Source organism: Schistocerca americana, chromosome 1, assembly GCF_021461395.2.
Source record: "Schistocerca americana isolate TAMUIC-IGC-003095 chromosome 1, iqSchAmer2.1, whole genome shotgun sequence".
In the NCBI taxonomy this organism is placed as follows: domain Eukaryota; kingdom Metazoa; phylum Arthropoda; class Insecta; order Orthoptera; family Acrididae; genus Schistocerca; species Schistocerca americana.
In genome coordinates, this window is record NC_060119.1 from 721,778,836 (window position 1) to 721,800,209 (window position 21,374).

Consider the following 21,374-nt stretch of genomic DNA (forward strand, 5'->3'; position numbering starts at 1 on the left):
TCTTGTCTTCTTTCTTGCAGTGAAACCAAGTATGAAAACCAATTCTCCATTTTTGTTTCTGAGCTGTACTTTGATGTCTGAGTTTCATGATTGTTTTTCACTCTCTGAAGAAAATTGTGTTCAATTGTAAAGCAGTGAGTTACTGTGGTACGAACCATACATTTTCTTTCAAACCATGGAAAACTATGTCAAATTTTTCTCATGCACTTATTCTCAGAAACAGTGTAATACAAATACTTTTAATGTAGTCCAGTAATGTACACAGCTATTCTGAAAATTGTTTCACATGTTTTGTGCCCAGTTTTTGAAGTTCCATGTAGGGGTGCTCAAGTGTACACTGCATTTCGGTGAGGGACACATCCTTAAAGTAAACTTGATTCAACTTGCGATCTGAACTCAACAGAATCACGCAGACAACTGAATCAGGCTTATCCATACACCTGAAACCCAACCAGCTGCTAAAGTGGAAGCATCTCTTCCCCATACTCCTGGAGGCTGAGGAAAACCCATTTAATTACTTTTTAAACAGAACTTGTACAGTAATCTTCACTCTCAATGCCATTTGGTCATTTCCAGGTCAGTTTTCATTTGGGCTCTTTCTTTAAATATGTTCTAGATGATGTGTATGAAAAGGAGCTGTAGTCACATAGACAATGGTTGTGTGTGTTCACGTATTTTCAACTTTCATACAGTGGGTAACATAACTTTCACCCTAAATTGCTTATGTATTGCTGTGGCAAGTTAAGCATTATGATAGCATACTGTGCACAAAATTTTAAATAAATGAAGTGATGTGTGTCAAACTGCAGTCAGTGAAACCAACATTGAATCAGTGTCATCTCTGATCATCCACGTGGATGTTTAATATTGCTTTAAGCGAGCTACTTATTTTTAGAAACATTTACAGTCTAGTCTGTTTAATTTACAAAACTGCATAAGATACCAGTAGCTAAATAAATTTGCAGTCTAAATACTAATACTAGTATGATCACTGACTTATGTCTAAAAATCGAACACTATAAACTGAAGGACTGAAATGTGTGCAAAAACCTCTTATATTGGCTCCAGTGCTCTGACAGAATATGTTTGCTTGTAAATACTTTACAGTGAGATGTGTAGTGTGTGCTAGTTTGTCTGCATCTGAGGCCACTAAGAATGAATTCTTGTCATGTATAAAGCAAATTGATTTTGTTTTGTGAATAGTTAACTAAATGTAACTGAATATCCTTGACTTTCAGCTTTGCAGTTTTCTATCCATCATTAATTATGCTATGCAATCACTGAATTGTAACCATCTGCCTCTGTTTCTGTACAGGAGTGTTTTGACATGGTAATCTGTAATGCAATGATGGACATTATCTTGTGGTATAGCCAGCCACAATATATGGAGTATAACTTTCCCATAGCAAATGGCTTCATGATAAACAACAAGTGTTCATTAGGAATACGACCCGATAGTTTCAGTAGGTCACTGAAACAGAACTTCCATCAGCTGCAAACATTTTGATGCTGTCATCTGTTGTGCTGGTAGTTATCCAGTTTCTTATGAAACTTGATTCTCAGTGAGCCTAAAAGCTTTCAAATACCTTTGAAGTTCAGCTGTTTGTTGGGTTAAAGTGTGAGCTATACAGGTGCATACAGTGTGTTCTTCATTGAACTATGGTAATGCTTTTATTCCCCAGCCATATTGAAAAGTACACTACCTGCTGACTGTCTAATCTTGAGAATGATTAATTGTATCACAAGGGAACACTAGCATGTCTGTAGGTTGACCAGGTGATCATTATTCAGTAACCACTTGTGTATATCTGTTAATCAGGAAACATGTTCTTACCCACTGCACAAGCAGGAGCAAGAGGGTCAACGTTCATCAGTTTACATGACCAGAAAATTAGTCCCCCTGGCTCCTGTCACATTTTGACAGGGATTCAAATAGTCCTGAAGAAGACAGTGGCATATTATTACGGTGTGGTACCCGAAATATTTATTCTTCTCAGTACCCTTGGCCATACTCCCTTACACATACCTGCATTCTGCTGTGTCAGTTGTTTGATATTTATCTCTGGCTGTGCTTCTGTGTTGATCAGCACTTGCAAGATTTTGTGCACAGTGTTTTGTTTGTTTGTAGATTCCATTGTATGTGCTACATACTACCCCTTTCCTAGTTGACCTGTACCTTCTCAACTATTTCCAAATTTTCTGCTTGTGAATAGCAATAGTGTATCTGGCATATGCCAGAAGTCTTTCTCACACCTTGCATAGTGACCATTGCAACTCCTTAAGGTATTTCTGCTATAATCTTTGTAAACCACTTTACTGTGCTGCTGCCGCATTTTTATACTTGTTACTATCAACTGTGCAAAATCAGACTGTTTACACATGTGCAACAGCAGTTGTGGAATGACATTCATAATCAAAGAAAGAGTAGTGTTTACCAATTTTTACCAAGAATTATACATTTTTCTGCGAAGATGTAATGTATCTTAAAGCAGACTTTTCATGTAATTGAGTCCTCATTATTCAGCAAAAGCACTTAATACTTCTGACAATATTTTGTACCTCCTAGATTTATCATTGGTACCATGATTTCTGAGCCATTTGTCCTTCCTTGCTCAAGATCTTCTTGTAAGACCTTGTAAAATTTACGTATGACTCAACAAATAAGTCAAACAGTCTCTCCTCTTTAATTTTATTGCTGCATCTGATGTCATCTATCATCAGCTACTTAAAAGCTTGAGGTACATCTAACAGCTTTAGTACAAATACTTACAGGAATGGTGAACTAGAGGATAACTGGAAAAACAGCAACAACAACAACCATTTAGATTTATTTTTTAAATTCCCAAAGAGATTGATGGGATGGCTAATACTTACCCTCAGGAGGTGGAATTCCAAGTTCATCAGATAGAAATACATGAAGCTAAATAAAGGCTGTACACTTAGATTTCTTCACCACAGGTTTCTACTTCAGGACAGAAAAGAGGGAATATTTAGCAGAGATTGGGGATGAGAGTTCCTGATTACCAGGGCTGCGGATGATATGCCCATCCTCCCACCCATCTCTCTTTCCTGTTCTGAGTAAGAAACCCATGGTTCAGAAATATTATTTTTATACAAAAATTGTTAGCTTTATTGGGAGTTGTGCCTCTTGGAAGGTAAATAGCTTCCAGTCCGTATGTTAGTTACTACAATAATTTTTTAAACAATGCATTGCTGTACAGTGGCACCACAGATTTATTGTTAGGTCACACTTATCACTAAATGATGTGCACTACATGTAAAAATGCAGAAGGTAGTGACATTACGAGATAATGCATTGTAATTCTGTGTACGTGTTACTGGGTCAAACCAATACCCAGGATTACAGATGTAAATGAATGAGAATACAATATGACAACATTACAGCCGTACTGAGCAGAATAAAATGTGGATCCATGTGACATATTTCTCTTTCACTCCTGTTAACTTCCTCAGCTTTGTTCATTTTGGATTGAACATCATTTACAAATTTTTTGAACTGATTTTTACAGCTGTCAGCACTTTTGTTTCTCCTTTCTTTTTGTTGGAACTGGTCATATTATGAGTTTTCCCTGCATAGATTGCATTAGATGTTGCTGTATTAACATTTGAACAATTGTTTAGTTGCTGGATCAGAGGATTAAATAAGTTTTCTCTTTTGTTAGAGAAATTCTTGACTTTTTGAATTGATATAATAAGAAATTAACATGGTTTAAGGGGGAAATAAAATAAAATAAGTGATAAAATGGAACATCTTGGACCATTATGCCTTCTAAACACAACAACATGCTCTTACATGTATTTTGTTGTAGATTTTAGGTATCATCACACCAGATATTGCTTTTTTTCTGTGTAACTTACTATAACATGTAGGGCATTCTCAGCCATCAAGGAGAAAAAAGTAAATTCAGGGGATTCATTATAATATTTCTGAATAAGCATTGTTATGAGCACACAGTGATAAGACGTATTTCATATTTTCTAATACAGACTAACATAGTTGTGCCAGTTTTCAACTATTGGTTGAGTTAACTGAAACTGCATAATGTTTATTTTACTGGAGTTGCCAAATGCTTTGTTCAAGGTTTAGTCATTAGTAATTTATTGACAGCATAATTTTGCAGATGATAAAGCTGTATTTTTCCAAATCAGAATTAATTTGTTTTCACTGTCACTTTGCTACGTTATAGTTCATACATCATCTCCTTCTACATGCATGTGTTGAGGAATTCTTTGTCATTTGATGTCTTAGAGTCTATACTTTATTCTCCTTGAGGTATAGTTACACTTTTATTAATACATAGATTTCAAAAGTTCTATAAGGGAAAGGAAAATAATTTCATACCTGTTTCAAAAGGAATTAAAAAATTGTACATAAAGTACTTTTAAGTCCTAATTAATAGATCTGTTTTCCAAAACCTGCTTTTATCTCAGATCTGTAGAATTTTTCAATCCTTTCGTATTTCTGTGGCTTTTTCTTAATATGCATAAAGCTACAAGGCATCTTAGCTGGCACAAGAAACAATTATTTATGTATCCTGCAGTAAAGCTCCTTGTTTCTGAAAGAAATTTGTATTGTTTAGAGTGCAGGAGTGCATGATTGCCCATTATTCTTTAATATCTAATTCCTTTTTAGAAACACTGCTTTATATTTAACACATAAATTTCACACAGCAGGTCATACCTTGCCATTATTACTGCAGTGCTTAACACAAACTCTGCCAAAATTAACACACTTGTAATTTCTGCAAGTCATATTATGTGAGGATAATTATAGAATTCCACAAAGAAAACACAAGTTCGCTCCTTAGAAAACAGCATAATCAGCTCTTGAATTTGGGAAAAAATTATTGTTGAGTGACACAATTCAAAAGTGCTCTTTCTACTGATATAATGCAGAAATGGTGGCAAGTGTGAATTGTAATGTGTAAGTTTAAACTCAGAACATTTATGTTTATCTAAAGTTCGTGATTTATTTTATGTGATTTTATAAACAAATAATTAATACTAATTAACATACAAACTATAATTACTTAATCTTCCAAACAACTAAATTTATGAATTAGATTTTTAATTAAATGTTTTTCCTTTTTTCCTATCACACTATAGTTGTTCAGGATTAGGCCTCTGCCAGTATTAGTAAGTATATCTTTGCATCTGGTGTGATGTTCCATAGCCTCTTTTACCAGTTAGTTCTGACTTTGCATGAACAAAAACCCTCCTAGTTACATATGTATATTCTCAGAACACCTGTTTTTCAGGTAGATTTTTAACTAATTGCTTATATTGTTTTCCCAATGGCCCAAATTTTTTATTGCCTATATGTTAAGTTGGCATGTCTTGTGTAATGTTCTTCAGTAGAATCTGTGTTGGGAATTTCTTTAAGTTGTAAATATTTGTCAAAACTACAAGCAAAATTACATAGCATATCTACAAAACTGCATTTTGTTTAGTATTTTTTCAAGATTGCATTTTTTGGAAGCAATTATTAAAATGGTATGTGTATTATATAACACACCCTCTTGAGACAATATGTCAACCCTCATACTGTTTATCAGCAATATGATTCCATTCTGATGGACTAGCTTAGTCACAACTATTTTCTTTATTATTTTACAAGCAATAAGTGGCATTGATATTGAAATTTTCATATTTTGGATTTCTTAAACTAACAGTAGCAATGCAGAGGGTGCAGTTGTCCGCTAACAGGTGCACAAACTGAGATGCAAATATCTTGAAGATTAATGATCTACAGTTGTTATTTGAAATAAATGTTCATCCAAGATGTACAATTTATGAGAAACCTAAACAACACATACAGATACATTAGTTGTCTGTTGGATTATGGGACCAATGATTTACAGTTATGCTCATTTTGAAACTGTTTTAAATGTTTTGAAATAAAATGGTTTTTTGATCTCTGAGGTCACTGTCAGGTGCTGAAACAGACATTGCAGCTTCCAAGAAGTATGCACAGGTGTTGTGTGTGTGTGTGTGTGTGTGTGTGTGTGTTTGTGTGTGTGTGTGTGTGTGTGTGTGTGTGTGTGTGTGTGTGAGAGAGAGAGAGAGAGAGAGAGAGAGAGAGAGAGAGAGAGAGAGAGAGAGAGAGAGAGAAAGTGTAACAGCCTTGCACTACTAAATAGTGCTGTGACAAAATTTTGCTATTAATGGTCAGAAGCATGTCAAGATATGCAGGAAGTTTGTGATGATGGCTCGCTTTACTGTAAAATTGTGTTTGGCATTTAAAGAGGGAAGGAGCCCCCAGAATTAGCCGCATACTGAATCATTGGAAAGGAAAGCTTTTGCCCATGACAGTCAAGTAACCAATAAGTTTCTTGCTATTAGGCATGTCAGTATATAAGTTCATGAGAAAGGCTACTAGTGTGTAGCCATTGTATATAGTCTAATTCATATTAAAAAGTAATAAATAGTTATACCCAAAATGTTGTAAGAGTGGTTGGAGAATTTGCAGTTCAGTTTCAGTAAATGCTGTTTACTATTGGCATACCTTAATTAAGAAACTAGATCCATAAAATAACATTACAGTTAAACTAATATTTTACATTTTGCAGATAACTGTCATTACTGTAGAATATTGAGGTGTGGGTACCACCCTGCACATTTTTTTAAATTGCTTTCATTGTATATGAATTGCAAGGAGCAAAAAAATGTTTGGATGATGACTCATATGGTTTGCCATTGTTTATGTTGTATGGGTTTGTAAATGGTTCTTTTTAGTGACCTGCAGTTACATGACTTATTCACTAATTATGATGGTAAATTTCCCAGAAAGTGAAAGGTTCTTGTGCATAAATAGTAAATTCTGATTGTGGCTTGTGCATATGTAAGCTACGTTACATGCATTTTTTCATATTTTAAGAACCAAAGAGCAAAGGAAAATATCCAAGGATTATGGAAATCGAGTAAATATGTGTATACTTGACACACTGCTTTGGTTTCGTGTTATATGTTTTGTATTTGCTCTTGACTACATCTCTGATGTAAACATTTTGTCCCAGACATAATCTATGTGAAGTATTAACAACCTTTGGTCTGTTACACCAGTCCTCATGAGTGCAGTTTTTTGGCAACTTCACGCTCATCTCTACTTCTGAAACACAATCCTCAAACAGCTAAAATATGAACAGAGTACTCAGCTTTCCTTGACTAGTGTCAGTTGAATAAAATTCTTCTGACTGATAGGCTGTCACATTACGTATCACTAAAATAACTAAAAAATCAATGTTTCAGTGTTCTGCCAGCCAGGGTGGCCGAGCTGTTCTAGGCGCTACAGCCTGGAACCGCGCGACCGCTACGGTCGCAGGTTCGAATCCTGCCTCAGGCATGGATGTGTGTGATGTCCTTAGGTTAGTTAGGTTTAATTAGTTCTAAGTTCTAGGGGACTGACGACCTTAGGAGTTAAGTCCCATAGTGCTCAGAGCCATTTGAACCATTTTTCAGTGGTCTTTACAGCAGTTTTCTTCACACTGCTGCAGGGCAACTAAACTACTTTTAAAAGGCACTCATTCCTTCTCACTCGTGTTGTAAGTGACAACTGCACCAACAGGAAAGGCATCCAGCCACAGAATAAAAGTAAAAATAACTCCTAGATCATGGAAAATTGCTGACAGCAGACTAGCAGAAATGGACAGTGGATGACTGGCAGCAAGTGAATGGAGTGATGAATCATGCTATACCATGTGACAGTTCACTGAAGGTGTTTGTTTGGGTTTCTTGAATGCCTATAGAACATTAGTGGACACCAGAGAGAGAGAGAGAGAGAGAGAGAGAGAGAGAGAGAGAGAGAGAGAGAGAGAGATATCCCAGCTACTTGGGAAGTTTTTGCTTAATTATGTGTTTGAGAGGTCGCAGATCGTAAAACTGATTTCAGTAATATCCCATCACTTGCAGGGTTTTTTGTAAAATGAAAATAAATTTTTAATAAAAACATTTATTTGTTACAGTCAACAAAATGTATTATATTTTCTTACAGCTAATAAAAAAAAGTCTAATTTATACACAAATTGTAGGTCTACTTTTTTTTTTTTTTGGAAATATTCTCTTCTTCTCTGCATTCATTTCTGAATTCCTTATCTGGTTTCTGGATTGAGCATCCAACAGTAGTCGGCTAACATAATGGTATCCCATCTTCCTTCATAACTCCTTTTGTTGTCATAGACTTCATGTGGAATCATTCATCCTGTTCTTCACTGCAAGCCCCCAATTTTTCTGGAAAGTAGTCAGTATGGGAGAGTAAAAAAATGAATTTCTATGCTCATGTTGCATCCCTTAGCTTCAATAGTTGCCAGCACATTTTATAATGATTTTGTAGTCGGGATCCCTAGTATTTCTCAAAAAGTTGTGCACTACATTCTTGAAAGAGTCCCACACTTCTTTTTTTCCCATTGTTTCCAGAAAAGGAATCAGATAAAAGATTTTTTACGTTGGGACCAGTGAAAACTACCTCTGTCTACATGACTTCAGACTGTTTCTGGTACTTAGAATACAGATATCTGAAACAAAGCCCATCTATTGCCAGTGATTTGAAAACTGCTTTATAAGCCCCAATTTAATATGAAGAGGTGGTAATAAAACTTTTCCTGGTGGAATAAATGTTGTATTGATTACTTTTTCCCAATTTGCCCAGTCAGTTTTTGTGTGGTGCAGTTGTCTGGCACTACTATCCCGTAAACAAAGAAAGCAAGGATATTTTGTATAATCCCCTGCTGACTAAAAAAACATCATTAGTATTTTGAAATCTCTACAAACCATCCATTGATGCATGTAACATTTGATTTTTTCAGGAACCATAATGAAGTCATTATAGTTTTCTTGCACATGAAACAAATGTTCCATAGGAAGAGATACAAATAAGTTTCCTTTTGCAGCAAGACTGCTTTGAGGCAAGTTTTCAAAGAACCAGTGGATATGCATCTTTCTGGTGAAGCATGTTTAATTTCAGCACACATCGTGAGCCCATCAACAATCATTACAATAAACCAGATTGCCCTCCTTAGGAAATGACAGAGTCAATTCTGTCTGTCAATGCCTGTACTAACATGAAAATGAGGTCACAGATGATAACTAGTTTTTCGTTTCAGCCTTGATTCTAGCAATTTGACAGCATCTTTTATAAAACCTAGGTCTCTTACTAAGTCGTTCAGCTCACTCTAAGAAAAAATTTGAGGTCTCTACCAACAATAAAATCTGAGCTAGATTCATTCTGGGAAGTGGATGTATCTGAGTTCTCTGACTCACTCTGGATGTCATCTGAATTAGAACGTAGCTGTGGAGCTGATATTTCATACCCATGAAACACTGAATGAACAGCTGAGTCAGGGTCGAGGTAAGATTTTTTGTTCCTTTTCTGTATTAAATCCTTTCACATCTACCGAGCAGAAGTAGCAGAGGGTTGTTTTATTTTTCTGTTCGTGTCATATCATAGCAGTGCCAAAACAAAATGAGATTTCTTACCCAATAAACCAGAAACAAAGATCTTCCTCATAACTTCTGTGCACCTTATGTTTAACCCAAGCTTTGTCTTGATCTCCAAGATTCAATCTGAAATTCACAAAATAAACTTCCTTCAAAAAAATCACAAATTTTTCTTTGTTGATCTTTTACTGTGTATTCACCACGAGCATAACAAAAGCAGTCGGGTTGAAATTACACAACCTCTGTAAGCCAGATCCCAGAAACAAAAACACAGGCACAGTAGTGTTTGAATGCTGGATATAAAGTGAGTGTGGTGTTAGATAGCTACTGAGATATTGCAGTAGATGGCTAGTGAGATACTGAACTTAATTAGCTCACTGAAACATCATCTAATAACATGTTGTTACAGATAACACATCGAAACATGTTCAACATCACCAGTAATATTACTTACAGTAAACTAATTTCACATGTTTAGACACAGTCATGTGACCTTCCTCCTAATGAAAAAAAAAACTACTTTATCCACCTCCTCCTACCACTACCCTCCTTCAACGAGTAACAACTTTTTTTTCATTTATTGTCAAGTCCAGCATTAATTGATAGATTTAATGTGTTAAATTATAAAGAGAATATTAAAGTTTAAGTTACTCAGGAATTTTATGCTAAATATAAACAAAAACCTGTGTTAAAAAAAAGCTGACATATTGGAACTTTTCTGGGGATTTTTTTCGTTTCACCACATTGAAATCTATAAGAAAGTGTATAAAAAGGTCCTATGCAGTTTTTTACCTGTGTTATGTTTAGCTAATGATGTGGGTCAGTAGGTAAGTGCTAAACTGTGAATACAGATGACCATGGATTGGATCACCAATTGGTCCCAGTACTTTTTTCTCCTGCTGCTTACATCTTTTGCCTCAGACAATGATTTTGGGATAAAGATAACATTATCATTTCATGCCAGAATGGTTACCAGACATGTAGCAGTATGGCTTATTGTTCTGCAAAAATAATGATTTTGAGTCAGTTATGAGTTTACTGTCATTGAATTTTTAAAAAATATTATTGGTCAGAGCCAATATTTTTTTTCTTGTTGTATCAGAAAACATGTATGTCATCGTTCTTAATTTATTTTTCCTGCTTTCTATGTCTAAACTAACAATATTCCTGTTGCTTTACACTCATCAGCAACCTTCAGACTTATCTATATGTTTCTAACAGTTGTATCATATAAGTTTCATCCTCGTAGAAAACAAAGAATGATTGTATTCTACTAAACATAAAGCAGATTCACTATTATGAATTTGAACATACATTAACATGGTAATTTCTGAAGATTTCTATGTCTAAATGTCTCAAAAACTTGTTACAGAAATAGAATGGCGTCAACTTGACCAAGGTATTTGAATTTCGTGTCCAACCAAAGGAGTCAGATTCTGACTGAAATTGTGTGAAACCTACACATGAGGAAGATTCACCCTGTGATAGCACTGTAATGTTGAGTGGTGCAGAGTTATGCAGTTGTTCAGTGGCAATTTATTCTGACTGAAAGCTTGGTTGTGACACATTATTTTATCACTGGGGTTTCTGTTATATTTAATTTTTGATTTACTATCCTTTTGGAATAATTTTATGTACTTGGTCTGGCATTTGTCTGAGAACTGGAGGAAACTAGCAGAAAAATCTTCTGCAAGGACTGTTGTTCAGCTCTTCTTGTTTCTGTTCTTTTGTCATTTGTTGTAGTTTGGATTCCATTTTTGAGTTAGATCTGCATAATAAGAGCATTGCTAAGGTTGGTTGTAAGGTGGGAACAGAGTATGGAGAGGCTGTTTGGAATCATGCCATAACAAAACCACACCTTTAGTGCAATAGCTGATAATAGATTCTAGTCCATTGCTGAATGTTGTAATCAGAGCAATCTTTTTTCCTTGTTCTGCTTGGACATTGTCTGTCTATATTTGTATATTTTCCTTTTTTCGTGTTTATTTTATTCTCTCTTCTATCTTTTGTATTTTATGTCTCTTTTAAGAATATAGGTCACATTTTTAAGTTGGCAGTTAACAAGACTAGGGTGAACACAGTAAGGTGGGTAGTAAGCAACATTTCAGTATTTAGAGTCAAGATACCATGTGGCATAAAAGCCTATCGTGTCATTCTGCCACATCTGTCTCTCAGATGTGGACTTTGGGTATACACTGGATGTTAGTTAGTTAGTTAGTTACATCTTCCATTGATCAGTCTCACGGTAACAGTTACGATGTGGAACATGTCAAGTGCATAAGAAATGTGCACATGAGTCAAGGTTTTTTTTATTTTAATTTTTTTTAAGCTTAAAATTTTTGTTACCTACCCCACTCCCTTAAATGGCACAAAATGCATATATTATACCTGTAGATTTATTTATTCCTATTCAAGAATTCATCTATGGTACAGGAGGAGTTGTAAATGAGATATGATATTAATTTATTTTTGAAACTATTACTGCTGACTGTCAGACATTTTATTTCATCTGGTAATTTATCAAAAAGTTTTACAGCATCATATTTTACTTCTTTCTGTACCAAAGATAGGTTAAATAGAGAATAGTGTAAGTCTGTCTGTCTTCTGGTATTATAATCATGAATATCACTGTTGTTTTCAAACTGGCCCATGTTGTTGAAAACAAATTTCATTACTGAGTAAATGTACCGTGAGGCTGCTATAAGAATTCCTAACCTTTTCAACAGGTGCCTACAAGATGTGCGACTATGAGCCCCACACATTATTCTAAACACTTTCTTTTGAGCAGTCAATACTTTTTGCCTAAATCTTGAGTTACTCCAAAATATTATTCTGTATGACATCAGAGAGTGAAAATATTCAAAGTATGTTAGCTTACTAATTTCTATATCCTCAAAATTGGCAATTATTCTGATTGCAAAAGTTGCTGAACCTAGTCACTTTAGGAGACCCAAAATATGAATTTTCCAATTAAGTTTCTTGTCTATATGTACACCCAAAACTTAGTATGCTCATATGCTCTACCCTGGATACTGACTTCTGTTTATGTGCTATATTTATTGAAGGAACTTTACTCCATGCAGAAGAAAATTTGATGTACTGTGTTTATTCAAAGTTCAGAATGAGCCCATTCGCAGAAAACCAATCGATAACTTTTCCAAAGACATTATTTGTGTAATTTTCTATTGGAGTTTCTTTTCCTGGATTAATAATGATGCTTGTATCATCATCAAACAGTGTCTATTTAGCGTCTTGTTTCAGATATGAAGGGAGGCCATTCCCATGTATCCAAAACAGAAGGGGACCTATGATTGAACCCCGTGGAACACCTAATGTAATTTCACCCCTGTTAGATGTAGTGAGAAACTTCCTTAAATCACTTGAACCATATAAAGAAAATTTTTGCTTCCTGTGCTGTAGATATGACTTAAACCACTCATATGCTGTTCCACTTACACCATAGAATTGTAATTTCTGTAACACAATGACATGATTCACTCAATCAAATTCTTTGGATAAGTCACAGGAAATTCCTTTTGGTGACATTTTACTGTTTAAAGACTCTGTTATGTGGGAAGTTAAATTGTGTATTGCTGTCTCTGTGGAGCAGCATTTTTGAAATCCAAACTATGATTTACGAAGTATCCCATTGCTGTTGAGATGGCTAACCATTCTTGAATACATTACTTTCTCAACAATTTCTGAAAATGCTGTAAGCAAGAGTAATGACTGGTAATTATTGACATCTGTGGTGTCCCCTTTTTTGTAGAGAGTCTTGACAATGGCATATTTTAACCTGTCTGGGGAAATACTGCTCCACATTGTTTTAATATCTCGTTAGGGATGTCATCTACTCCAACAGAACATTTATTTTTAAAAGATTTAATGATTTTCATTATTTCACGAGAGGTTGTTAGATGAAAATTAATCTGACAAGTATTTCTCAAAACTGACTCTCCCATGTACTGCTTGGCTTTTTCTTTTGAACTATTCTCACCAATTTTTTCACCTACACTTAGGAAATTGTTGTTAAATGCATTATTTACTTCTGCACTGTTGGTTAAGATGGTCTAATTCTCTTTCATAGTAATAGTACCTACCCCAGTGATTACTTTTCCTGTCTCTCTTGTAACACCATTCCACATTGATTTAATTTTATTGTCTGAGTTGTTAATTTCATCTCTAATATACATACATATGTTATGATTTTCTGACAACTTTTCTCAGTATGTTACAATAATTTTTATAGTGTATAATTACTTCTGAGTCTGTACTAATTCTTGCTGTCCCATGCAATTTTTATTTCTTTCTGAAGACACTTTAATACCTATAGTAGTACAAGGTTTCTTTGAAAACTGTTTGGTACTAAATTTAGTAATTTTTTTGGGGCAACATTGTTCAAAAAGGGATATAAATTTATCAAGAAAAATGTTGCATTTATCATTAGCATTTGTCTCATTATATACATCTCTCCAATCAACATTTCTTAATCTTTCTCAGAAGTGCTCTGTAGATACCGGGTTGACCAGCCTTACACTTTTACTTAATGGTCTCTGAACTGTACACCCTGCTAGCTTTTGTAAGTTAATCAGTTGGGCATCATGATAAACCATTTATCACAGGGAAAGCAAGTATTAGTTTTTCATCCTCTTCTTGTGTAAATACATTATCTATTAGAGGACTAGTGTTTTGAGTTATATGTGTAGGGGAGTTGATCGCTTATTCTAAGTTATATGCCATTAATAAAACTTCTAGTCCACTTTTACTATCTGAATTTCTGAGACATTTTACATTGAAATCACCACAGATTAATAACTCCTACTTTTTGTCTGACAAACAGCATAATAGAGTGTCAAACTTTTTTATGAATAGCTCCCGATCTCCTAATGGGGACTTGTACACTGTTGCCAATGTCAACACTACATTATCTAGCTGTAGTTCACATGAACAAACTTCAGAGTGCTGATCAACACAAAATTTGCTTACTTCTACAGTTTTGTACTTATACCTTTGTTTTGTGTAAATGACAACTCCTCCTTTATCCATGCTAGACCTGCAAGTGTAAGATGCTAAATTATACCCATTTATACTGACACTTTACATCCCCACAGTTACATGGTGTTCAGGCAGATGAAGTATATAAATTTCATTCTTGTTTTTGAGATCACCTAAATGCACTGACAGCTCATCTACTTTATTTTTTATTCCCCTGACATTTTCATGAAGTAAATTGATACTACCCTTAGCTTTATCCCTATAGAGTGTATATGAAGCTTCTATTTTTCTTGAATGTTGTCTGTCTGGACTTTGGCTTTATCCTAAAAAACCTGTCTGCCTGGTCCCATTAACCACAGGAATCATCCCTTGTGTAACTGTGGCCCCCTTGTTAGTGATGATTTTCATGTTAGTGCATGTATGACAGTGACAGTGACAGTGTTGCTGTTGGAATGTTCATTATGGCTGGAATATTGTGTTAAAACTGCTTGAAATAGTCTTGAAGCTTTTCACTATTGTGGCAGGATATGACTGGCCTACAGCTGCAATCTTCATTATATAAGGATAAAAAAAATTAGCCATGCAGCCACTAAAAAAAGATATGAACTACAAATGACTTCCAAGTATACTTCTGAATTTACTGATGGCAAATGTGATGTCCATGCCTAGTTGATGTTTGATCAAGATATGTAAAATCCAGGTAAGATCATCAGTACACATTCAAGAATGAGTCTTTCATTCTACATCTACATCTACATCTACATTTATTCTCCACAAGCCACCGAACGGTGTGTGGCGGAGGGCACTTTACGTGCCACTGTCATTACCTCCCTTTCCTGTTCCAGTTGCGTATGGTTTGCGGGAAGAACGATTGTCTGAAAGCCTCCATGCGCGCTTGAATCTCTCTAATTGTACATTCGTGATCTCCTCGGGAGGTATAAGTAGGGGGAAGCAATATATTCGATACCTCATCCAGAAACGCACCCTCTCGAAACCTGGCGAGCAAGCTACACCGCGATGCAGAGCGCCTCTCTTGTAGAGTCTGCCAATTGAGTTTGTTAAACATCTCCGTAGCGCTATCACGGTTACCAAATAACCCTGTGACGAAACGCGCCGCTCTTCTTTGGATCTTCTCTATCTCCTCCGTCAACCCGATCTGGTACGGATCCCACACTGATGAGCAATACTCAAGTATAGGTCGAACAAGTGCTTTGTAAGCCACCTCCTTTGTTGATGGACTACATTTTCTAAGGACTCTCCCAATGAATCTCAACCTGGTACCCGCCTTACCAACAATTAATTTTATATGATCATTCCACTTCAAATAGTTCCGCACGCATACTCCCAGATATTTTACAGAAGTTACTGCTACCAGTGTTTGTTCCGCTATCATATACTCATACAATAAAGGATCCTTCTTTCTATGTATTCGCAATACATTACATTTGTCTATGTTAAGGGTCAGTTGCCACTCCCTGCACCAAGTGCCTATCCGCTGCAGATCTTCCTGCATTTCGCTACAATTTTCTAATGCTGCAACTTCTCTGTATACTACAGCATCATCCGCGAAAAGCCGCATGGGACTTCCAACACTATCTACTAGGTCATTTATATATATTGTGAAAAGCAATGGTCCCATAACACTCCCCTGTGGCACGCCAGAGGTTACTTTAACGTCTGTAGGCGTCTTTCCATTGACAACAACATGCTGTGTTCTGTTTGCTAAAAACTCTTCAATCCAGCCACACAGCTGGTCTGATATTCCGTACGCTCTTACTTTGTTTATCAGGCGACAGTGCGGAACTGTATCGAACGCCTTCCGGAAGTCAAGAAAAATAGCATCTACCTGGGAGCCTGTATCTAATATTTTCTGGGTCTCATGAACAAATAAAGCGAGTTGGGTCTCACACGATCGCTGTTTCCGGAATCCATGTTGATTCCTACATAGTAGATTCTGGGTTTCCAAAAACGACATGATACTCAAGCAAAAAACATGTTCTAAAATTCTACAACAGATTGACGTAAGAGATGTATGGCCAATAGTTTTGCGCATCTGCTCGACGACCCTTCTTGAAGACTGGAACTACCTGTGCTCTTTTCCAATCATTTGGAACCTTCCGTTCCTCTAGAGACTTGCGGTACACGGCTGTTAGAAGGGGGGCAAGTTCTTTCATGTACCCTGTGTAGAATCGAATTGGTATCCCGTCAGGTCCAGCGGACTTTCCTCTGTTGAGTGATTCCAGTTGCTTTTCTATTCCTTGGACACTTATTTCGATGTCAGCCATTCTTTCGTTTGTGCGAGGATTTAGAGAAGGAACTGCAGTGCGGTCTTCCTTTGTGAAACAGCTTTGGAAAAAGGTGTTTAGTATTTCAGCTTTACGTGTGTCATCCTCTGTTTCAATGCCATCATCATCCCGGAGTGTCTGGATATGCTGTTTCGAGCCACTTACTGATTTAACGTAAGACCAGAACTGCCTAGGATTTTCTGTCAAGTCGGTACATAGAATTTTACTTTCGAATTCACTGAACGCTTCACGCATAGCCCTCCTTACGCTAACTTTGAAATCGTTTAGCTTCTATTTGTCTGAGAGGCTTTGGCTGCATTTAAACTTGGAGTCGAGCTCTCTTTGCTTTCGCAGTAGTTTCCTAACTTTGTTGTTGTACCACGGTGGGTTTTTCCCATCCCTCACAGTTTTACTCGGCACGTACCTGTCTAAAACGCATTTTACGATTGCCTTGAACTTTTTCCATAAACACTCAACATTGTCAGTGTTGGGACAGAAATTTTCGTTTTGATCTGTTAGGTAGTCTGAAATCAGCCTTCTATTACTCTTGCTAAACAGATAAACCTTCCTCCCTTTTTTTTATATTCCTACTAACTTCCATATTCAGGGATGCTGCAACGGCCTTATGATCACTGATTCCCTGTTCTGTACATACAGAATCGAAAAGTTCGGGTCTGTTTGTTATCAGTAGGTCCAAGATGTTATCTCCACGAGTCGGTTCTCTGTTTAATTGCTCGAGGTAATTTTCGGATAGTGCACTCAGTATAATGTTACTCGATGCTCTGTCCCTACCACCCATCCTAAACATCTGAGTGTCCCAGTCTATATCTGGTAAATTGAAATCTCCACCTAAGACTATAACATGCTGAGAAAATTTATGTGAAATGTATTCCAAATTTTCTCTCAGTTGTTCTGCCACTAATGCTGCTGAGTCGGGAGGTCGGTAAAAGGAGCCAATTACTAACCTAGCTCGGTTGTTGAGTGTAACCTCGACCCATAATAATTCACAGGAACTATCCACTTCTACTTCACTACAGGATAAGCTACTACTAACAGCGACGAACACTCCACCACCGGTTGCATGCAATCTATCCTTTCTAAACACCGTCTGTACCTTTGTAAAAATTTCGGCAGAATTTATCTCTGGCTTCAGCCAGCTTTCTGTACCTATAACGATTTCAGCTTCGGTGCTTTCTATCAACACTTGAAGTTCTGGTACTTTACCAACGCAGCTTCGACAGTTGACAATTACAATACCGATTGCTGCTTGGTCCCCGCATGTCCTGACTTTGCCCCGCACCCGTTGAGGCTGTTGCCCTTTCTGTACTTGCCCAAGGCCATCTAACCTAACCTAAAAAACCGCCCAGCCCACACCACGCAACCCCTGCTACCCGTGTAGCGTGTAGTGGACTCCTGACCTATCCAGCAGAACCCGAAACCCCACCACCCTATGGCGCAAGTCGAGGAATCTGCACCCGACACGGTCGCAGAACCGTCTCAGCCTCTGATTCAGACCCTCCACTCGGCTCTGTACCAAAGGTCCGCAGTCAGTCCTGTCGACGATGCTGCAGATGGTGAGCTCTGCTTTCATCCCGCTAGCGAGACTGGCAGTATTCACCAAATCAGATAGCCGCCGGAAGCCAGAGAGGATTTCCTTGGATCCATAGCGACACACATCATTGGTGCTGACATGAGCGACCACCTGCAGATGGGTGCACCCTGTACCCTTCATGGCATCCGGAAGGACCCTTTCCACATCTGGAATGACTCCCCCCGGTATGCACACGGAGTGCACATTGGTTTTCTTCCCCTCTCTTGCTGCCATATCCCTAAGGGGCCCCACTACGCGCCTGACGTTGGAGCTCCCGACTACCAGCAAGCCCACCCTCTGCTACTGCCCGGATCTTGCAGACTGAGGGGCAACCTCTGGACCAGGACAAGCAGCCATGTCAGGCCGAAGATCAGTATCAGCCTGAGACAGAGCCTGAAACCGGTTCGTCAGACAAACTGGAGAGGCTTTCCGTTCAGCCCTCCGGAATGTCTTTCGCCCCCTGCCACACCTTGAGACGACCTCCCACTCTACCACAGGTGAGGGATCAGCCTCAATGCGGGCAGTATCCCGGGCAACCACAGTCATAGTCTGATCGGGGGATGCGTGGGACGAGCTGGCCATCCCCGACAAACCCCCATCCGGAACCCCACAGTGATGCCCATTGGCAACAGCCTCAAGCTGTGTGACCGAAGCCAACACTGCCTGAAGCTGGGAGCGAAGGGATGCCAACTCAGCCTGCATCCGAACACAGCAGTTGCAGTCCCTATCCATGCTAAAAACTGTTGTGCAAAGAAAGTCTGAACTAATCTACAGAGAGCGCAAACCAATCGGCACAAAATTTAAATGGTTATTAAAATACAAGATTGCCTAATTAATGCAGTAATGCTGCTATTTGCGCACTACTGACACTGCTCGGCGGCGGAAGGAGACTACGCGATTTTACACTATTCAGGTACTAAAACGCGATGCTTCAACTCTCAAATACTATAATACGCCCGAAATTTATGAATTAAACAATTCAAGTACCAAACACACGCAAATAAAGTAAGAATTAAACTATGTAACAAATGAGTGAGCTAGGAGTATACGACTTGCTGCTGCAGCTGCTTATCCAACGGCGGCAGGGAGCACACTGACTGTGACCAACCGACACTGGCTGTTCAAAACAAAAACAGAAGGCAGACGACTACGCGAATTTACACTATTCAGGTACTAAAACGCGATGCTACAACTCTCAAATACTATAATACGCCCGAAATTTATGAATTAAACAATCCAAGTACCAAAAACACACAAAGAAATTAAGAATTAAACCATGTAGCAAATGAGTGAGCTAGGAGTATATGACTTGCTGCTGCAGCTGCTTATCCAACGGCGGCACAGTGGAGTGTGCACTGTTTAGAAACTTAGCGAGAGATTAAGGTTTTGAGCTTGATTGGAACTCAAGCCCAGAACTTTGCCTTTTTATGGAATAAGCCACTTTTTTGAAAGACCTAAGTTTCACCTCCAATCATTATGAGGCCCAGAGACTTTTGAATACAAAACAAGCCAATTCCACATTATGTTTTTGGCTGTCGAATGTCAACACTATCTGTCCATGTACCTCAAAGTTTTGATTTCGGCATCTCTCAAGTTTTTTCCTTGGCATCATCATCTTGTTACTCAAGCCACACTGAATACACCAGTGATGATTGAAACTGTAGGGAAGAAAGATCAGGTTCACAACTACTGTAGCTGTAGTATATAACAAACTCTATACACTGTGTAATTTTATTTCTCATATGAGCTATGTTCGAGGTGTGTTCAAAAAATTTCAGAACTTTTTCCACAAAATTTTTCTACACTTACCTTTTACTTATGTCCATGGTTTCCTTTGAAATACTCTCCTCCACAATTTATACACCGCTACCAATGCTGTTTCCACTTTCGAAAGCAGTCTTAGTACACCTCTTGCTGGATCACATGAAGCACATCTGCAAATTTTCTTTTATCTTGTCCATCGTTGCAAATCTCCGTACTTTCAATGGCATTTTCAACTATGGGAATAAAAAAAAAAGTCTGCAGAGTGTAGAGGATGAGGCAGCGCAGAGATTTTGTTTTTTTTTTGCAACAGTACGCACCAACAGGGATAATTGTTTGCAGCTGTTATCGTGATGCAAGAAGCATGAATTGTCTTGCCACGTTTCATGCCATTTACTTCTCGCATTTTCTCGCATCCATCGCAATGTGCCCATAGTACCATCAATTAACAGTTTGTCCCTGTGACATGAATTCATGACAAATCAATCCTTCAAAGTCAAAGAAAACTATCAGCATGGTTTTGACAATTAGCTTGACCTGATGAGCTTTCTTTGGCCTTGGAGAAGCTTCAATCTCTTGGACAGTCAGTCTTCGATTGGCATACACAATTTTGCTGATGTCCCTGACCTGAGCATTGTCGGTAGACATCAAAGGGCGTCCTGAATGAGGGGCATCTTTAACTTCTGTCCGCCAATTTTTAAACTTTGTGAACCATTCGTAACACCTAATGTGGCTTAAGCACTCGTCACCGTAGGTTCCTGCAACATTTGGTGTGCCTCTGTAAAGGTTTCCTTGAGTTTCACAAAAAATTTAATGCTGACGCGTTGCTCCTCTAACTCTGCCATCTTGAATTTCGCTAATTGTGCGACACATTGATCTTCTCAATACAACATTGAACAATAACTAACAGATATACAACAGTGAAACTCCTGGCAGTAATGCATTAAATGCAGGCATGTGCAGGGATGCCTACCGCATGTCGCTCCAACACACTACTGGTGGGAAATTATGAATGTTTAATGGTATTCTATGAACATGTATCTGGCATTTCTTTAATCAAAATTGAAATGATAATGTTTCACCTGTAGGTGTAGTAAGCATTGATAGAGAATTTGGACAAATGATAGTCACTGATATTGTGATACGATTATGAATATTTCTTCTATTTTCTGAAAGTATCAATATTGTAAGTGAATCAAAGAAGAATGTGGTGATATGATGTATATGTAATTGTAGGCTACTTACTTAGAAAATTTTGGGAGGGAGCATGGTTGTCTTGGCAAACATAT

The 21,374-nt window shown here is 37.6% G+C and overlaps 1 protein-coding gene across 3 annotated transcripts in view; it reads left to right on the forward strand.

Moving 5' to 3' along the window:
• Window positions 1–21,374, forward strand: part of LOC124610289 (peripheral plasma membrane protein CASK) — a 667,578-nt gene that overhangs the window by 512,048 nt on the left and 134,156 nt on the right. For 2 of the 3 annotated variants that reach the window (XM_047140146.1, XM_047140148.1), the window contains exon 5: window positions 5,128–5,157. The exons of the other annotated variant lie outside the window; for it this stretch is intronic. In XM_047140146.1, coding sequence (XP_046996102.1) covers window positions 5,128–5,157 — 30 coding nt within the window. The remainder of the gene's footprint in view (window positions 1–5,127; window positions 5,158–21,374) is intronic. 3 annotated transcript variants of the gene reach the window in all.